General features: G+C 38.3%; 1 protein-coding gene and 1 non-coding gene across 9 annotated transcripts in view; both read left to right on the forward strand.

Annotated features, from left to right (window-relative positions):
* Nucleotides 1–278: 278 nt before the first annotated feature.
* Nucleotides 279–17,406, forward strand: part of PTPRM (protein tyrosine phosphatase receptor type M) — a 4,358,319-nt gene continuing 4,341,191 nt past the window's right edge. For 6 of the 8 annotated variants that reach the window (XM_044066517.1, XM_044066518.1, XM_044066520.1 and 3 more), the window contains exon 1: nucleotides 280–1,209. In XM_044066517.1, coding sequence (XP_043922452.1) covers nucleotides 1,131–1,209 — 79 coding nt within the window. In that variant the 5' untranslated portion in view covers nucleotides 280–1,130. Of the gene's footprint in view, nucleotides 1,210–17,406 lie in introns of all 8 variants that reach the window. The other 2 variants (XM_044066519.1, XM_044066524.1) reach the window with 2 other exon arrangements.
* Nucleotides 6,938–7,121, forward strand: LOC122798985. Its single transcript, XR_006364384.1, has one exon. It is a non-coding gene; the product is annotated as a U2 spliceosomal RNA (small nuclear RNA).

Here is a 17,406-nt window from a genome sequence, read left to right on the forward strand (position 1 = left end):
CCATTCCTTATAAATTTTGTTTTTTTTTTCTGGATTCTTGCGGCAATTGCAGATCGGTGAGGACTGACTTCACTAAATAATGACATGCGTTTGAGTTTCAGACTTCATTTCCTTCAGAAAATGCATGGTAACACAAAACGTTTGAATCTAACAACTAATACTTAAAAGTTGTCCCTATTTTGGTGGGATTTGTCCCCTCATTATTTTTGGCTTTGTCCAGATTTTTTGAGATAAGAGGTTGACACACACACACACACACACACACACACACACATACACACACACAGTTTGAAATGCCCACCCCAGCAACCGTATCCCCAAATCTGTCACAGAATACCTAAAATAAGGCACAGAAAGACTTAAAAGAAACATTTTCTAAAAATAAATAGATAAAAATAAGGAATGCACAATATAAATCCTAAAATGGAAATTGGCAGAGGAATTTGAGCTGGAAAGCTATTGAGATGAAACTGGCAAATGACTACAGTATAACTGGTAGCGGATTGTCGGCAATTCCCCCGTTATTTGCGGTGGTCCCGTCTCTTATCCTGCCCTTTCACGCTCTTTTCTCGTGTCCACTGCGATGTTCCCGGTCTTGTGCTCATCAGAAGCATTTTCCCACGCGCTGGAGCAACACCAGCTCTCATCGTGTTGCCCTTCAGTATCTGTTTCGGTGGCTGCCTCGGACGGTACGCGAACGCGGCGACTGTCTGGCAGTGTCACGACTGGACTAGTGCGTTGCGCTCTGTATTATAAGCCCAGCAGCAGCAACCTTCCTCCGTTGGAAAGGCCGAACTGGTGGTCAGTGCGCCCCCTGGTGGTTTCCAGCCGTCTGACATGCCTGACGTCAGGACTGCCCTGTCAGTGGGATAACAGGGAGCGGGGAAGAGCTCGCTAGCGCGGAAAGTGGAGTCGGGCAAGCTGTGGCCACCAGTACAGAGCGCAGGGAAGTGACCTGCCCAGGAGAAGGAGAGATATCGCTGGGGCACCGCAACTTGTTCCACAGTTCCGACCGGTAGCACTCTAGGCGGATTTACGTTTCTGGAAGATCTTGGAGTTTGAAGGAGATTTTTGGACCCATCCTGAAGCACTCCGGGGACGGGACTCTCATGTAGGGAAGAAGGAAAACCATGGCCTTCGGAAGTTTCCTACCGATTGTTTTGTGCCTGTCATGTACGCTGGTCAAGGTTTCAAGAGAACTATTCACAGGTAGGTAGTTTCGAACTCATGTGTACTGAATGTTTTATTTAAGCTGTGCGCTCAGCGTGTCTGGGGGCATGGATAACAGGACTCTGGCCGCCTTCCTGGGTAGTCCGTGGCTGGGGGGCATGGATAACGGGACCCAGGCCGTCTCGCTGGATCGAGCGGTGACTGTAGCAAAAAGTTTCCAGCTTGAAGTTCAGTTTACTATCGCTAGCTCCTGGGCAAACATGGGGAGCAGGAGGATGCTAATAACTCTGGGACACAAACTTTTTTCAGCACCGACATCCATCCGCCCCTCTGTCTGTATTTTACTTTCATTTCACTCCTTGCTGAACTTCCATTTGTACTAAACTTTTTTCATGATATCGTGCAGCTGATGGCAACAATGTATCCAATGACATATACACTGTAACATTCTGAAGTAGTTTTGTAACAAAATGTTCAGTGCACATGATTCTGAGTGAACAGGGACTAGAAAAATCAGATCACTTGAATTGTCGGAGGGTGATCCGTGTCATTACACTGAGCTTGGGGGTCCAGGACGTTGATTTTTGCTTGAGCTTAACACGTTTGATAGCTACGAAGACAGGTAGGCAACAAAAGCGTTACAGAGAAGAAATTTGTTGTTGTTGTTGTTGTGTATTTAAAGGGGGTGTTTTACCATTATTAATGAAAACTAGGTTTTGATTACATTCCTGCCTCTTTCAGCAACATCACAGTGAGTTTTCCGGAACTGCTTTAGTTTATATTATTATTTCTCGTATCCAAATTTTGCAGTTCAGAAATCACAACGGAAAATGTATCTCTCTTGTAACTAAACAACACAAGTCAAGTCATGGTAGCAAAAGCACAACAACTACTATCCCGCGAGTTTAAAAAATATTTTATGCAAATGTTATTAGTCGTCTTTAGGAATTATATTTCCAGTTTTATCATCTGCCCTAGACTTTTCCACGTGGTCTGTAAATGTATACAAGTGAAATGACCGCATTATTTCCAAGGTGAGAAGTGAAATTGTGGTTCTCCCATGTCCCTTACCTTTCCCCAGTCATTGGATGATGCTTTGTAATCATTACTGTCCCGAAAACGAATGAAGCTAACTGAAAGATAAATGGGATTTAACATCAGTTAAATAAATAAATAAATGCACTCTGTTCTCCACTCCATATTGCATAACTTGCTATCATAGTTAATATCAGCCTTCTGTAATTATTGTTTCTCAGCTAGAGTCTAATTTATGCTATAATCACATTTGTTCACTTTTACATACATTTGCTGTCATTTTGTCTCTCAGCAGTACAGATATTCACAGAATGTCCAGATGTTTGCCTCATATTTTTGGTCAGTTCCTCATAAAATCTGTTTTTCTGGCAAATCACTGACAATTGAAGTAATTAAATAATGACAGGTATTTGAGTTTCATATTCCATATCCTTTAAAAATGCATACTAAGGCAAAACCTATCATATTTAAAGTCTGTTCTTAATTTTGGCCTTTACCCCACCCCCCCTTCATTTTAGGCTTTACCCAGATTTTTTCCTGTAAGAAGTCGAGAGGTATGTATAGTTGCACCATGTTTTTGTATGATGATTCCTCCATCCAATTGTAGTAAGGACAGCACAAATAAACAAACAAACAAACAAGCAATAAGTTAATAATGTAAGTAAGTAATTAAATAAACAAATCATCTTTAGCAACGTTGCTGCCCTCTCAAGCTTATGAAATGTTCTCAGACACTGACCTCTGCCATTTTTAGGGCTTCCCCCAATACTGCTTTCCACCCATGGCTCCTGATGTTGTGATCTCAACCTCACTTCCCTATTTGTAATGCCTGTCATGTCTGCTGTTAAAGGTGTTGTCCCCGTATCATGATTTCTCATACTTTTCACTATTTTCTGCATAGGCCACTCTGTGTAGTTTTACGTTTGAGTGTAAGGAATGTGTTTCACTTTAAGTATCATGTTCTGTATATTTTTATTACCTTAGTCTGTACTTTCCATGTTTCATACTATTTTTTTATGAGCAACTGTCTCTGAGTCACTCCTGGAAATGGAAAGCATTTATCTAGTGGGGGCTTTTGTTTATTAAAAGTGATAAGCAGATAAATAAATGCATTCTTGAGTTCTTCCATTTATTTCAGCCCTTGAGGATCATTGAGATGTTGTTTCTGCCTCCCCAAAGAATAACAATTTCTTTTTATGACAGCTGTTTTATTTTTGACATTACAGATTTTTCTTGTTTCTGTCATATCCCTATTGTCTGTATCACTCAACATCCTATTTCTTGACAGGTATACAGATTAAGTTCCTTTAGCAGTTCTTTACTGTATATCTTCTATCGTTCTAGCTGTCTCTTTTTATATCATTTTGAAAGTCTGGGTCTTTAAACTCAAACACAGTATTCAGAGTTAAGCTCTCACTTTTATTGCAGACTTGCAACTCATTGCATTTTACTGATCCAATACCCCATGTAATGCATTTCCAACATTCCCCAAGACCTCACCTCCTAACTTTATACATTGTTTGGTTTCATCTAACATAATACATGAATGCCTTTGCTATGCATGGATGACATCTCCCAACATAATATATACATTGATCTTGGGATTCAACTTTCTACATGCATTGTGATACAATTTTTAACTAAGGTGCAGTGTGTTTGTCAAAACTTCTAACCTTGTCTTGGCATATTAAATGTTCCATAACAGGTTGCCTACCTTCTGCTGCTCTGTGTCCCATTGACCAGGTAATATTCTATAGGTGCTGGGCACCTGAAGCCTACATTTTGAGCCTTACTTCCATTTCAGAGCTATAAAGCTATTGAATCTTTCATGTTAGTGAGATCAACATAAGCTGTATTAGGGTTTTATCTAAAAAGTCATTTTCATGCTATAAGGAATAGTTAAGTATTCTCTTTATATCTTAAGCCACTTAACTATAGAAGGTAGATGTCAGGTTAATCATTTTTGATCTAAAGCAAGGGCAGCCTGCCACCTTCAGGTACAACAGTGATGCAGGCACTTGATAATTAGATTTTATGCTGTCACTGTAGGCAGCCTATGTCACAGATCCAGACCATAAAGTGTTAGCCTTTTTTTTTTCTTTTTCACCATTTTAAAATGTTGTTACAAATGCAGCGGCTGTTGATTGACAGTGAGATTTTCAGATATTTTAAATGTGCTCCTCCTTAATGGCAGACATTTCTGATATGAGCTGTATCCACTTCGTAATCTGGGAGGTTTACTCTTGACTGGGTGATGCCGAGGGCTGGAAGTTTTTTTTTTTTTTTTTTTAACATGGACCCCACAATAAATGAAAATGCTGCTAGGTGTTAATAGAAGTATTTGTATAACAAATAAAAAGAAAGGTGCCAGATTTTAAAACTGATGCTGTCTTTCATCTTGTTTCCCATCTGACTAATTAGTTTGCTGGACAATGTGTATGTGATATACAGAGCAAGGTATAATGAAGCATGCAGCACAGCTTTCCTGTACCCTTATACACTGCATTTGTTTTTCAGTTATACAGTGTCTGACTGTCAAATGGTGGCAGAAAAAGGCTGTAGCATTCTTTGAAGTTTGTGGGATTCTTTGCTACACCATGATTTGATTCTAATATGACTGAAAACTGTGTAAGGTTTACTGCTTTGTTTGAGAACTGCCCAACACAGATTGAAGTTAACAGGCACATACTAATACAAAATCTTTCTGTGACAGTGACACTGCCCTCCTTTTTTGTTATGCACTTCTTTTACCCCCTGATTGTAATAGCAGGGCTGCAGCTGGAAAGTGAAGTTAAGATAATGTTTCACTGTAATTACTTCTTTAGAAAATGTTATAAAGTGAATCTTGTATTCTTGCTATTTCACTTTCATATAAGTTTCTTTTAAAGCTTGTTAGAATAATGAGTATTGTATGCTGATGTTAATTGCTGCATCCTACTGCACACAGCATTTATTTATTTGGTTCTTTCTTATATGATGGTGTAGCAGACAGTAGTAGAAATCAGTTGCGACACACTCTGTTTATGAGACTGCATGATACGTTGTTTTTTTAATGATGCTGTGATTGAAAATAGTGTGCATGGTATAAATGCCTAGCAAAGATTAAGTTAACAAGCACAATGGTGCCCCTGCTGACACTTGAGCTGTCATTCTGAGTATGTATCCTTTTTCGATATTGCTAATGCAGTGACTATCTCTGAGCATTATTATGAGATACAAAGTTTAGTCACTGCTAGTCATAGTTGGAGCTAACTTATTTAGTAAAGAACATGCATTAAATTATCAACACAAAATGACCATAATTATAGCATAGTTGCATTTATGCATAGAGAGGCCATGATTGATGTCTTGCATTATGATACTTTGCATTTTTAAAATGTGATATTTTGTTCATGTGATCTCTGTATAGAACATGCTATATTATAAACTAATAAAAGGAACCATCATAGAATGAGGATATATTCAGGAATGGTGATATGATGTACACAATTTTATGAGTATTGTAAGAGTAAACTCCTTAAAGTCCTAACACTGATTATTTTATGTTACACAGTGTTTCTCTCTTACGTGTCCAAAATTAGTCTAAAATTCCAATAAGTGCAGCCTTTAAAGTGCAGTTTAAGTTTTGTTGTCTTTTGTTTTAACAGATGAATTGATGCTGCACAGTTTGTTTAATGGCAGGGATATTATGAGCCCATGGAGCTGTTGTGGTCATTATGTGTTAGGGATACAGTCACTTCCAAAGTAACAGCTACATAATGGAAAAAAGTAATACATCTTTAATATTCCCCACATTGCCTCTAAATATAGAGCAATAGGTGCTCAGTTACCAGACCTAAATAAAAAAAAAACAGATATTTTTACCTTTACCTGACTGTGTTTTCAGAACTATTAGGACATGCCAAAGGGCATATGGCACACATGCTTGTGCATGCACACACACATAAGCAGACACATAGGCCTACACATGTGCCATGCACTTACACACATGTGAATACACACACACACACACACACACACACACACACACACACACACACACACACACACACACACTCGCGCTTAGTGGTGAATAAGAAAGAATGTGAAAGGTTGTTTGCTGTTTTGACAGCATATGATTTCATGTAATAATACAACATCTTTGTCCAAATGTGCTTTTTCTTTTGGGTAGTCATACTTTGCAGATATGTTTCTGATGCGTTCTTGTTGCTACTCCGACAAAAGTTATATATATATTTTTAATTGTATAACGCCTTCTGTTAAGTAGTAGGTTATGTTTATTTTCTTTAAACTTCTCACTTTTCTTGTTTTGAGAACCTTATGCCTAATGGACATATCATTGATACATTAGCTTACCTAAAAGTCACTGACAGTTTTGTTTCATGTGACTCAGTATAAAAAAAGTTAGCATCATTTGTGTTTAAGGGCTTTGAATGTTTCATTTTGTTAAGGTGATATGCATTGCTTTATAGTGTGTTCTGCCATTTTATGTTAAGAATAGTTCTGGGACACAGACATCAGGAGCAGAAGGAGTGTGGGAGATGCTTCATGCATCATTATTGAATTGCTTTAAATAACTTACTTTGCGTTCTTTGTACTCAGTTATGACCAATCTCTTTTTAAAAGAACAGATGACAGCAGGGCGGTGTGTGTATTCTGATGCACAATAAATATTTACTATGTAATAAGAGAGAAATCTTTGTATTAGGGTGGTATTCAACATTATGAATGAATCGCTTCTCGGCCTTTTGGCTAAGATCAAGTGTAACATTACGGATGAAGCCATATCATGTAATGGCTGCTATTTAGAAGGTTTGGTAGTACTGTCCTGCAGCTTATATCTGAAGAAGTCTTAGGAGTATAGCAGTACACTGAGTATTGTAGCATTTAGTAGTGTAACAGTTACTCACTATTACAGTATTTCACCTGAAGTGTCCTGCAGTAATTGTGTGATTAAGTTACTGTGGTCATGTACAAAACACTGCATGTGAAACCTGGATTAGCAGACTTCTACAGCACACCTTCCTTCCAAAAATAAAACATTTGCTATATAAAGTAAGAGGTACGTCTTGGCACAACTTAAGCAGTACTTGATTATGCATCATGCATCTCTGCTGTAACCTTAATGGAGTAATACATGCTAAAGAGTATCACAATGAATAAAAAGTTAACATTCTTTGTGCAGTTTTCTGTAGAGAACAGTAATTGCTTCTTTTGTGAACCAACTAATGAAGTTGGTATATGTTTTATACTAACTCAAAGGTTTTATGCATTGCTTTAAACCCCATCACTATAAAAATATAGCGCCCCTAGAGATACTCCATATAATACTGTGGAAGGATAGCACGTGGTAATACTGTGGAAGGATAGCACGTGGTAATACTGTGGAAGGATAGCATGTGGTAATACTGTGGAAGGATAGCACATGGTAATACTGTGGAAGGATAGCACATGGTAATACTGTGGAAGGATAGCACGTGGTAATACTGTGGAAGGATAGCACGTGGTAGTTAGTACTGCAAAAAGTCACTGAGCTATTCTTCATGTACATCATTTAGGAGTTTGTGTCGTATGGCATATGGTTTTGTCTGACACTACCTACAGTGCTGTACTTTCTTTCACGAATGCTATCTCAGCAAGTGTACAGCTGACAGCTTCAGAAACATGATTCACTTTGTTGGTAAGCAGAACACAGCCTTTAAAATGAAATGTTTCATAAAATCATAGTAAAGCAAACAAATGTAGTTTTCGGTTTGCCTTAAAAATAAAGATCATTTCACTTTGAAGACCACAGTCCATATACCACAATGATGGTGACCTTCACAATGTTGCTGACCTTCACAATGATGGTGACCGCCACAATGTTTTGGGAGACATACTTCACACACCTTGTGAAACTCTGGCCTGACAAGACTCAGAATTTGATGTATGGAATGTTAATAAAGTCATTTAGAATGTCTGAAGGTGCCACTTTGTTACTTCCACAGTAGTAGTCACTGTATGGCTGTGTCACTGGACTACTTGCCTTATCTGGAACCTGCGCAGTAGTGCACATTTCTACACTTTTTCCGTCTCCACTACAATACTGGTGTATAAGACAATGGAGATTCCTTTTTATATTGTTTGGCATACTTAACAGTGTTTGATACTGACAAATAAGTCAGCTTAAGCACAGATCAACTTACATTTTGACCCCCTAAAACATGGTATTAAGACCACTATTTCACATAGTTTTGAGAAAAAAAATGTGGACAGAAGTTCATCTTTCATCATAGCACCGTCTCACGTGAAAATATGAATCACAAGCTATTGTCCTGTACCACACCTGCCCATTTGCTGAGAGTTTCACCTCCCAGAAAATACAATTTCTGCCATACTTTAAACTTTTTTTTTGTTATTTCCTGTTACAGTTTATAGTAATACTGGAGAAAAAGAGTGTTGGAAGTACCCAGTGCTGAATACAAACTAATATCTTGTGTATACACGTAGCAGTCAGAGAGGAACGTTACTATAGCAAACATGCTGCTAGAGATACCAAGAAACGAAAGACGGTACAGAGAGGACCCAGTCACGAAGAAAGCAAAACAACACAAGCATTTATGTAGAAAAACATTTGAATTGCTCTTTATAAAACATTTATATTGCTTCTGTTAAGACCTTTTTGAGAAATATGTAAATTATCTCTAAATGAAATGTCTTGTGAATGCAATTATACACAGGTCTTCAATAATGCAATAATAATGCAATCAGGCCCAGAAGCCACAATCTGTCTGATATGGACGTACGTTTGGTGTAATTTCACCTCAACAACATGTCATAAGTGTATGGCTTCTTTGGGCCAATGCACTAAAACATATTTTTTCAGGAGTAATTCTTTTATCATCCATGATGGCTTCATAAAGCTAAATTTTTAGATATCTATGTACATGCATTTGTGTGTTTTGGAAAGGGTCTTTAGGACTGGGATCTATAGCTTTTTACTTGGAGACTGACATCTAAATGATCTTGAAAGCTGATTTTCCAAAATATTGCTCATCTTCCATTTACAGTATGCTGAGATAAAGTGACACTAAAACACACGTCCAGATCTATTCATGCATGATTAGTTTCCTAGACTGATATGTCACTGCACATTATACAAGTCAGTGTGTTGAAAGTTACTTTTATCTTTGGTGTAATTTACATATCTCCAGTGGTGTCTTGATAAAGAAATGTTTATACACATCTTTCTATGCATCTCTTTGAGACTTTTCAGTTCCTGAGATTTTATTTATGTAATTCAGATGAGCCGTTTGTAGAAAGTCTCCATATTTAAACCAAGAAGAATTCCTGCATTTTTACTGTTCGCTTGTTCCATTAGAGAATAATACTGTTCCTTTGTGTTTAGTTATTGTGAGACAGATTTAATATTACATTTCTTAATTTATGTAGCTGGCAGGTTTTCATCACATTCACAGTAAAAGTTTGTAGTTATTTTGCATCAGTTTAAACATTAGTACACATAATATTTCAGAAATTATTGTTAATTTCCAGTAAAGGGCAGTTGTGTTACTTCGCGTAGAAAGTCATATCAGTGAGGCATTTATGTCAGTTTACTGTATTTTTCTAGTCTTTCTGGCTCCCATCAGTTGACTATCAGCTGCTTCTTGGTTCTCTTCTTCTCTGCCAGGTTACCAGACCTACTTTAGGGCTAATTCTGACCCATATATTCATCACTGAGGAGTTTGAAGACCCCAAAAGTAGCATCACCCTGCTGCCAGGGATTGTTTTTGTGCACCTAATTTTCTCCAGCCTTTGCGAACTTCTCTGCCATACTCAAGGATGGTGTGTGCGTGGGGGGGGGGGTGTAGTGGATAAGTATCTGTTTGTGCCTCAGTATGAGCTTTGCTCCCCACTACAGTTCAAACAACACCCCCAGGAGTCCATGGCCTCCACCAGGGATCTAGTGTCATGGTTATGTCCAACAGCATACCTTACCTCCTATGTCAAGATGGACATGCCCACCCTCCCTGACAAACATGAGTGCCACTAATCGAATCTTAGTTGCCTGGGTGAAAGACATGGCCCTATCCCTCTGCTCCACTTGTGCAGGCTAGTTAACTATATTTTTGATAAAATGCACACTAGCCAATAGTAGTCATTGTTAATGACATTCATAATCAGTTATTGTAAATGCTCTGAAAGACTTTATATCAATGTAAATTCTCCAAGCTAAAGCTTACAGAGAATATTTTTTTTATGTTGCTTGAAATATTTCCACTTTCAGGAAGGTGGAAGGTTGTGAATATGTTCTCAGGGACCCATTCAAATAAGTGTAACAGTTAAGAGTAACATTGTAGCCTGCATATTCCAGATTCGAAATGCATGCATTTAGTTTTCCTGGTGACAATACTGATAAATAGATGGATGGAAAACTGCATATAAATTATAGTTTATTCTGTGGTAGAAAATGACTAAACTATATGTGCATATACTTACAGAAAAAAATTAGGACATCAAAAATAAACTAAATAGCTAAGGTACATGCATGCATGCACTCACCATGCTGACTTCTTAAGCAATTCTGAGGTCCACTTACTTTTGCCACTTTTAAATGGTGCTGAACCTTTTGTTATAAACAGCTTATGTTCTCACGGAAAATAGGATCTCACTGACTGGAAGATTCCAGGGTTCATCAGAAAATGATATTTTTATTGACTGGCATGTATTATTTTTTTAAAGGAAAACAAAACAAGCAAAACATATTATGTGACTATAAGTGCCATGAGTGGGTAGAGAAGAGTGGAGGCACGGCATTTTATTACAGCTGAATTGGAAATTCAGATAGTCCATGTGTTTGCACATGTATTTTAAATATCTGTATAAATGAAGACAGTGAACAGATAAGGGTATATCAAAGATGCCACATGCAGTTATATATAGACTATGTGAGTGATGCATTCTGGAGTACATCAGCTGCGAAGGTTACCAAATCCTGCACTAGAGAGCAGACTGAAGATTATGAGCACAGTCTTTATATTTGGGGTACCTGACATTCTGAAGGGTGAAAAATACAGTAAAAGACTGGCATGTTGAAATGTGACATGTATTTTATGAGGCTTTTATACCACATAGTGCATCTTTCTGTTCGGAGCTTTCTCTTGTGTCTCTTTGGGGCTTTCTCCTGCATTACCACATGGATCGTCATCTCTCACTTAGTCCGTATCTGTAGGTGTCAGTCAGCTGGTCACACCAACACAAAAGATGGACAACATGTATGGACAGTTATAGTCTTTATGATGGAGAACATAGCTGCATGCTGAATACAGGGACACCAATCTAAAAAAAAAAAAATGACAAAATGCAGGACTATCTTTTATGGGTGAATTGTAGTCAGCTGATGGAGGTATATGTAAGTTTGAATGGCATCTTCATTATGGATGGGACCTACTGGTCTTACAGTCTTGAATGGGAGACATATATAAATTAGTTTTAATCAGCAGTTGTTATGATGACAGGATAAATTACTTCATGTGATCTTAAGATTATGAGAGTGTATATTAAGGGAACAAACATTAATGAATGAAGAAATCCATGTACTATTGAGATTTCAATCTTTTCCCAATATATTATATTTGGAAAGTCCTATATTAAGACCAAAGTACTGGGAATGTACTGAAGACAAAACAAAATGAATCATGCAAGCGCTGCAGTAAGTCATGTATGTGTGTATTTAAAAGTGGAAATCTAAGAAGAGTGAGGTTACCTGAGATTAGAGGGTGCGAGTGTTACAAGTGCAAACTGTATTCACTGCTGCAGCAAGAACGGTGTTAGTAAATGTAAATGATATGTTAAGGAGATAGCATTAGTTGGGTGTGCAGACAATGGATTGTGTGTACAGACAGTGGTTTGTGAGTAGACAATGGATTTTGCATGCATTCATGGATTGCGTGTGCAAACAATGGATTGTGTGTACTGATAGACTGTGCATGCAGACAAAGGATTGTATGACAATAAATTGTGGTGCTAACAGTAGATTATGGGTGCTGACAATGGATTGTGTGTGCTGACAATAGATTGTGTGTGCAGACAAAGGATTGTGCACAATTGATTGTGTGCTGGCAATGGATTGTGTGAGAATGAATTGTGTGTGCTGACAATAGATTGTGTGTGTAAGCAAAGGATTGCATGACAATGGATTGTGTATGCTGACAATAGATTGTGTGTGAAGACAAAGGATTGTGTGACAATGGATTGTGTGTGCTGTCAGATTGTGTGACAATGGATTGTGTGTGCTGACAATAGATTGTGTGAGAATGGATTGTGTCTGCTGACAATGGGTTGTATGACAACTGATTGTGTGTGCTTGCAATGGATTGTGTGTGCAGACAAAGGACTGTGTGAGAATGGATTGTGTGTGCTGACAATAGATTGTGTAATAATGGACTGTGTGCACTAACAATGGATTGTGTGAGAATGGATTGTGTTTGCAAAGGATTGTGTAACAATAGATTGTGTGAAAATGGATTGTGTGTGCTCACAATATATTCTGTAATGATGGATTGTGTGTGCTTGCAATGGATTTTGTATGCAGACAAAGGATTGTGTAACAATGGATTGTGTGTGCTGACAATGGAATGTGTATGCTTGAAATGGATTGTGTATGCTGAGAATGGATTGTGTGTGCTTGCAATGGATTCTGTGTGCAGACAAAGGATTGTGTGACAATGGATTATGTGTGCTGGCAATGGATTGTGTGTGTAGACAAAGGATTGTGTGACAATGGATTTTGCATGCTGACAATGGATTGTGTGACAATAGATTGTGTGTGCTGACAATGGATTGTATGTGCAGGCTGTGGTTTGTGTGTGTAGACAATGAATTGTGTATGCAGACAATGGATTGCATGTACAAACAATGGATTGTGTGTGCTGACAATAGATTGTTTGGCAATAGATTGTGTGTGCTGACAATGGATTGTGTGACAGTATATTATGTGGCTGACAATGGATTGTGTGTGCTGATAATAGACTGCTGATTATGGATTATCTGTGTGAACAAAGGATTGTGTTTGCAGACAATGGATTATGTAACCATGGATTATGTGCAGACAAAGGACTGTGTGACAATGGGTTGTGTTCTGACAATGGATTGTGTGGCAATGGAATGTGTGTGGAGACAAAGGATTGTGTGAGAATGGATTATGTATGCTGACAATGGATTGGTGTGCTGACAATAGATTGGGTGCTGATGATGGATTATCTGTGTGGACAAAGGTTTGTATGTGCAGACAAAGGATTGTGTGACAATGGATTGTGTGTGCTGACAAAGGATTGTGTGACAATGGATTGTGTGTGCTTGCAATGGATTGTATGTGGAGACAAAGGATTGTGTGAAAATTGATTATGTGTGCTGACAATGGATTGTGTGACAATGGAGTGTGTGCACTGATAATAGATTGTGTGCTGATGATGGGTTATCTGTGTGGACAAAGGATTGTATGTGTAGACAAAGGATTGTGTGACAATGGGTTGTGTGTGCTGGCAAATGATTGTATGACAATGGATTATGTTTGCTGACAATGGATTATGTCATGACCAACAGACTGTGCATGCAAAGTATTGTGTGACAATAGACTGTGTGTGCTAACAATTGATTGTGCATGCTGTCAAAGGATTCTGTGTGCTGACAATAGACTGTGTGTGCAGACAAAGGATTGTGTGGGAATGGATTGTGTGTGCTGACAATGAATTGTGTGACAATGGATTCTGTGTGCTGACAATAGATTATGTGTGCTAATAAAGGGTTGTATGACAATGGACTGTATATGCTTGCAATGGATTGTGTGTGCAGTTAAAGGATTGTGTGACAATGGATTGTGTGTGCTGAGAATGGATTGTGTGTACAGACAAAGGATTGTGACAATGGATTGTGTGTGCTTGCAATGGATTGTGTGTGCAGTTAAAGGAGTGTGTGACAATAGATTGTGTGTGCTGAGAATGGATTGTGTGTACAGACAAAGGATTGTGACAATGGATTGTGTGTGCTTGCAATGGATTGTGTGTGCAGACAAAGGATTGTGTGACACTGGATTATGGGTGCTGACAATGAATTGTGTGAGAATGGATTGTGTGTGCAGACAATGGATTGTGTAACAATGGTTTGTGTGTGCTGACAATAGACTGTGTATGCAGACAAAGGATTGTGTGACAAAGGGTTGTGTGTGCTGACAATGGATTGTGTGAGAATGGATTGTATGTGCTGACAATAGGTTGTGTGCTGATTATGGATTATCTGTGTGGACAAAGGATTGTGTGTGCAGACAATGGATTGTGTGACAATGGATTGTGTGTGCAGACAATGGATTGTATGACAAAGAATTGTCTGTGCTGACAGCGGATTGTGTGAGTATGGATTGTGTGTGCTGACAATAGATTGTGTGCTGATGATGGAATATCTGTGTTGACAAAATATTGTGTATGCAGACAATGTATTGTGTTACAAAGAATTGTGTGTGCTTGCCGTGGATTATGTGTGCAGACAAAAGATTTTGTGACAATGGATTGTGTGTGCTGCCAATGGATTGTATGAGAATGGATTGTGTGTGTTGACAGTGGATTGTTTATGCAGACAATTGATTGTGTGTACAGACAGTGGTTTGTGTGTGTAGACGATAGATTGTAAATGCAGACAATAGATTGTATGTGCAAACAATGGATTTTGTGTACTGACAGACTGTGCATGTAGAGAAAGTATTGTGTGACAAAGGATGTTGTGTGCTGACAAAGGATTGTATGTGCTGAGAATAAATTGTTTGCTGATGATGGATTATCTGTGTTGACAAAGGCTGTGTATGCAGACAATGGATTGTGTGATAGTGGATTGTGGGTGCTAACAAAAGATTGTGTGCTGATGATGGATTATCTGTGGACAAAGGATTGTGTGTGCAAACAATGGGTTGTGTGACAAAGGACTGTGTGTGCTGGCAATGGATTGTGTGTGCAGATAAAGGATTGTGTGACAATGGATTGTGTGTGCCAAGAATGGATTGTGTGATAATGGATAGTGTGTGCTGACAATGGATTGTGTGTTTTGACAATAGATTGTGTGCTGATGATGGATTATATGTGCAGATAAATGACTGTGTGTGCAAACAATGGATTTTGTGATAAAGGATTGTGTGTGCTGACAATGGATTGTGTGGGCAGACAAAGCATTGTGTGTGCTCATGATGGATTGTTTATGCTGACAATGGATTGTGTGTGCAGACACATGATTGTCTGACAAAAGAGTGTGTGCGCCGACAATGGATTGTTTGTGCTGACCATGGATCACGTGTACTGATGATGAAAGGGAATAGGCTGAGTCACGTTGCATTTGGAATGAGTCAGGTTGGACTAATCCTAAGTGTATCCTCAGAAGGGGATAAAGAGGCACAGCTACATGACACAGTGGAGGCTGAGCTTAAATGGGAAGATTTGAACAATTAAGAAAGGACTCAGACTTTGTCGACAGGTATAGATCGTGGCTATTAAGAACCTTGGACAGCATAAATGAATAAGTTTGTCTGGCATGGTTAGAGCACAGTTACCCCTAGCACAAGAGTCAGGGACAAAGCCAAAAAAAAATGGGGAACAAAGGCTCAAAATCAGGGACATATTTTAAATATTGCTGTTATCTATTTAGCAAGTTGCTAGAATCGCACAGTTTTTGTTAGCATTCATTTTCTAAAGGATCTGAAGTATGAAACTTGAATGTCTGATTTTATTTTGTCACAGCAATCCTCAGCAATTTGCCAGATAATGAGACATTTTTGAGGAACAGAGTGAAAGTATGAGGCAAAATCAGTGGCAGTTGAGCACTATGGTTTAGAGATGTTAGATATACCACTACGTCTATGTTCTCATAAATTATTGTATAATTTATACTGTTTACAGTTAGCCTGAGTACAGCATCATGCATGATGTGGAATTTAACTTATTATGTAACACTGCTAATTAGGTGTGTCACATTGCAGCAAAGGCTGCTGGGACAGGCAGACATAAAAGCTCCATAGTGTAACTATAGCGATAATTTTGAAGTAGTCAGTCGATCACTCCACAGTATAACCATAGTGATAATTTTGAAATAGTCAGTCGATCACTCCACAGTATAACCATAGTGATAATTTTAAAATAGTCAGTCGATCATTCCATAACCATAGTGATAATTTTAAAGTAGTCAGTCGATCTAAGCAGCATGATCTTGAGTAATAGAAGGAAACTGAGCTAACTGCACAAAAACTCAGGGATGAGGGGAGAACATATATGTTTCACATAGATTGTATCTATCGACCAGAAATAACCCAAAGATAGTGGAGCTGAGACAGACCACCATGAACTGTAACAGGGTGCTCAGTTTGTCACTCAGTATTTTGACTGTATGGTCAGGCCAACACACGAACACTAAACCGTTTAAAAGATTAACATTATACATTTTAATAAACACAGTACAAAATTCATACTTAACTCTTCCCCGAATATATGCATGTAACACTACAGCCAAATCAGTAAAATATAAATAATTAATTACACCTTTCACCAAATTAGAAAATAATATTGACTTTGGAGATCCAGCCCTCATCTTGTAAGCATGTCACACAAAGTTCTTTGGCAGCCATTTTCACTCCAGAATTGATCTCGGTTGTTATAGGCCAACCATGAAAACCTGTCTAGTCTTCAAACTACAAAAGTTGGATATGATCTACAATACACGCTGCTTCAGAAGCCAAGCTCAGAGGTTATTATTTTCACAAAACCTACCACCGGATCTATTTCCTAAGATTGCCTAAAATATTTGAAAACAAAGACTAAATAGTAAAACATAAGTGTGTCAATATACAAATAATAGAATCTGCAGTCACAGAGCAGAGATGTTGACTGAAACATTTTTATAGTACTGACTGGGCAGATGATCCTGCACTTCCATTTGGTGGGTATGTGGGTATGCATGAGAAATGTTACATGGTGACATTGTACTGGCAGGAGGCTTGTTTAATGACCCTGGAACATTTATGTCTTCAGATTCATCTTATATGTAAAGTTAAGTACTGCTTGCATGCATTATGCAGTGATTGTATTACATTAGTATGAAGCTTTATACTGGGAAACTGAACACATCAGTTATACTTGGAAAGCCAATCATTTGTCTTGCATGCAAGCAGTTATCTGCTGGGATAGGATG

The sequence above is a fragment of the Protopterus annectens genome, chromosome 3.part1 (assembly GCF_019279795.1).
Source record: "Protopterus annectens isolate FY-2018-M chromosome 3.part1, PAN1.0, whole genome shotgun sequence".
Classification (NCBI taxonomy): domain Eukaryota; kingdom Metazoa; phylum Chordata; order Ceratodontiformes; family Protopteridae; genus Protopterus; species Protopterus annectens.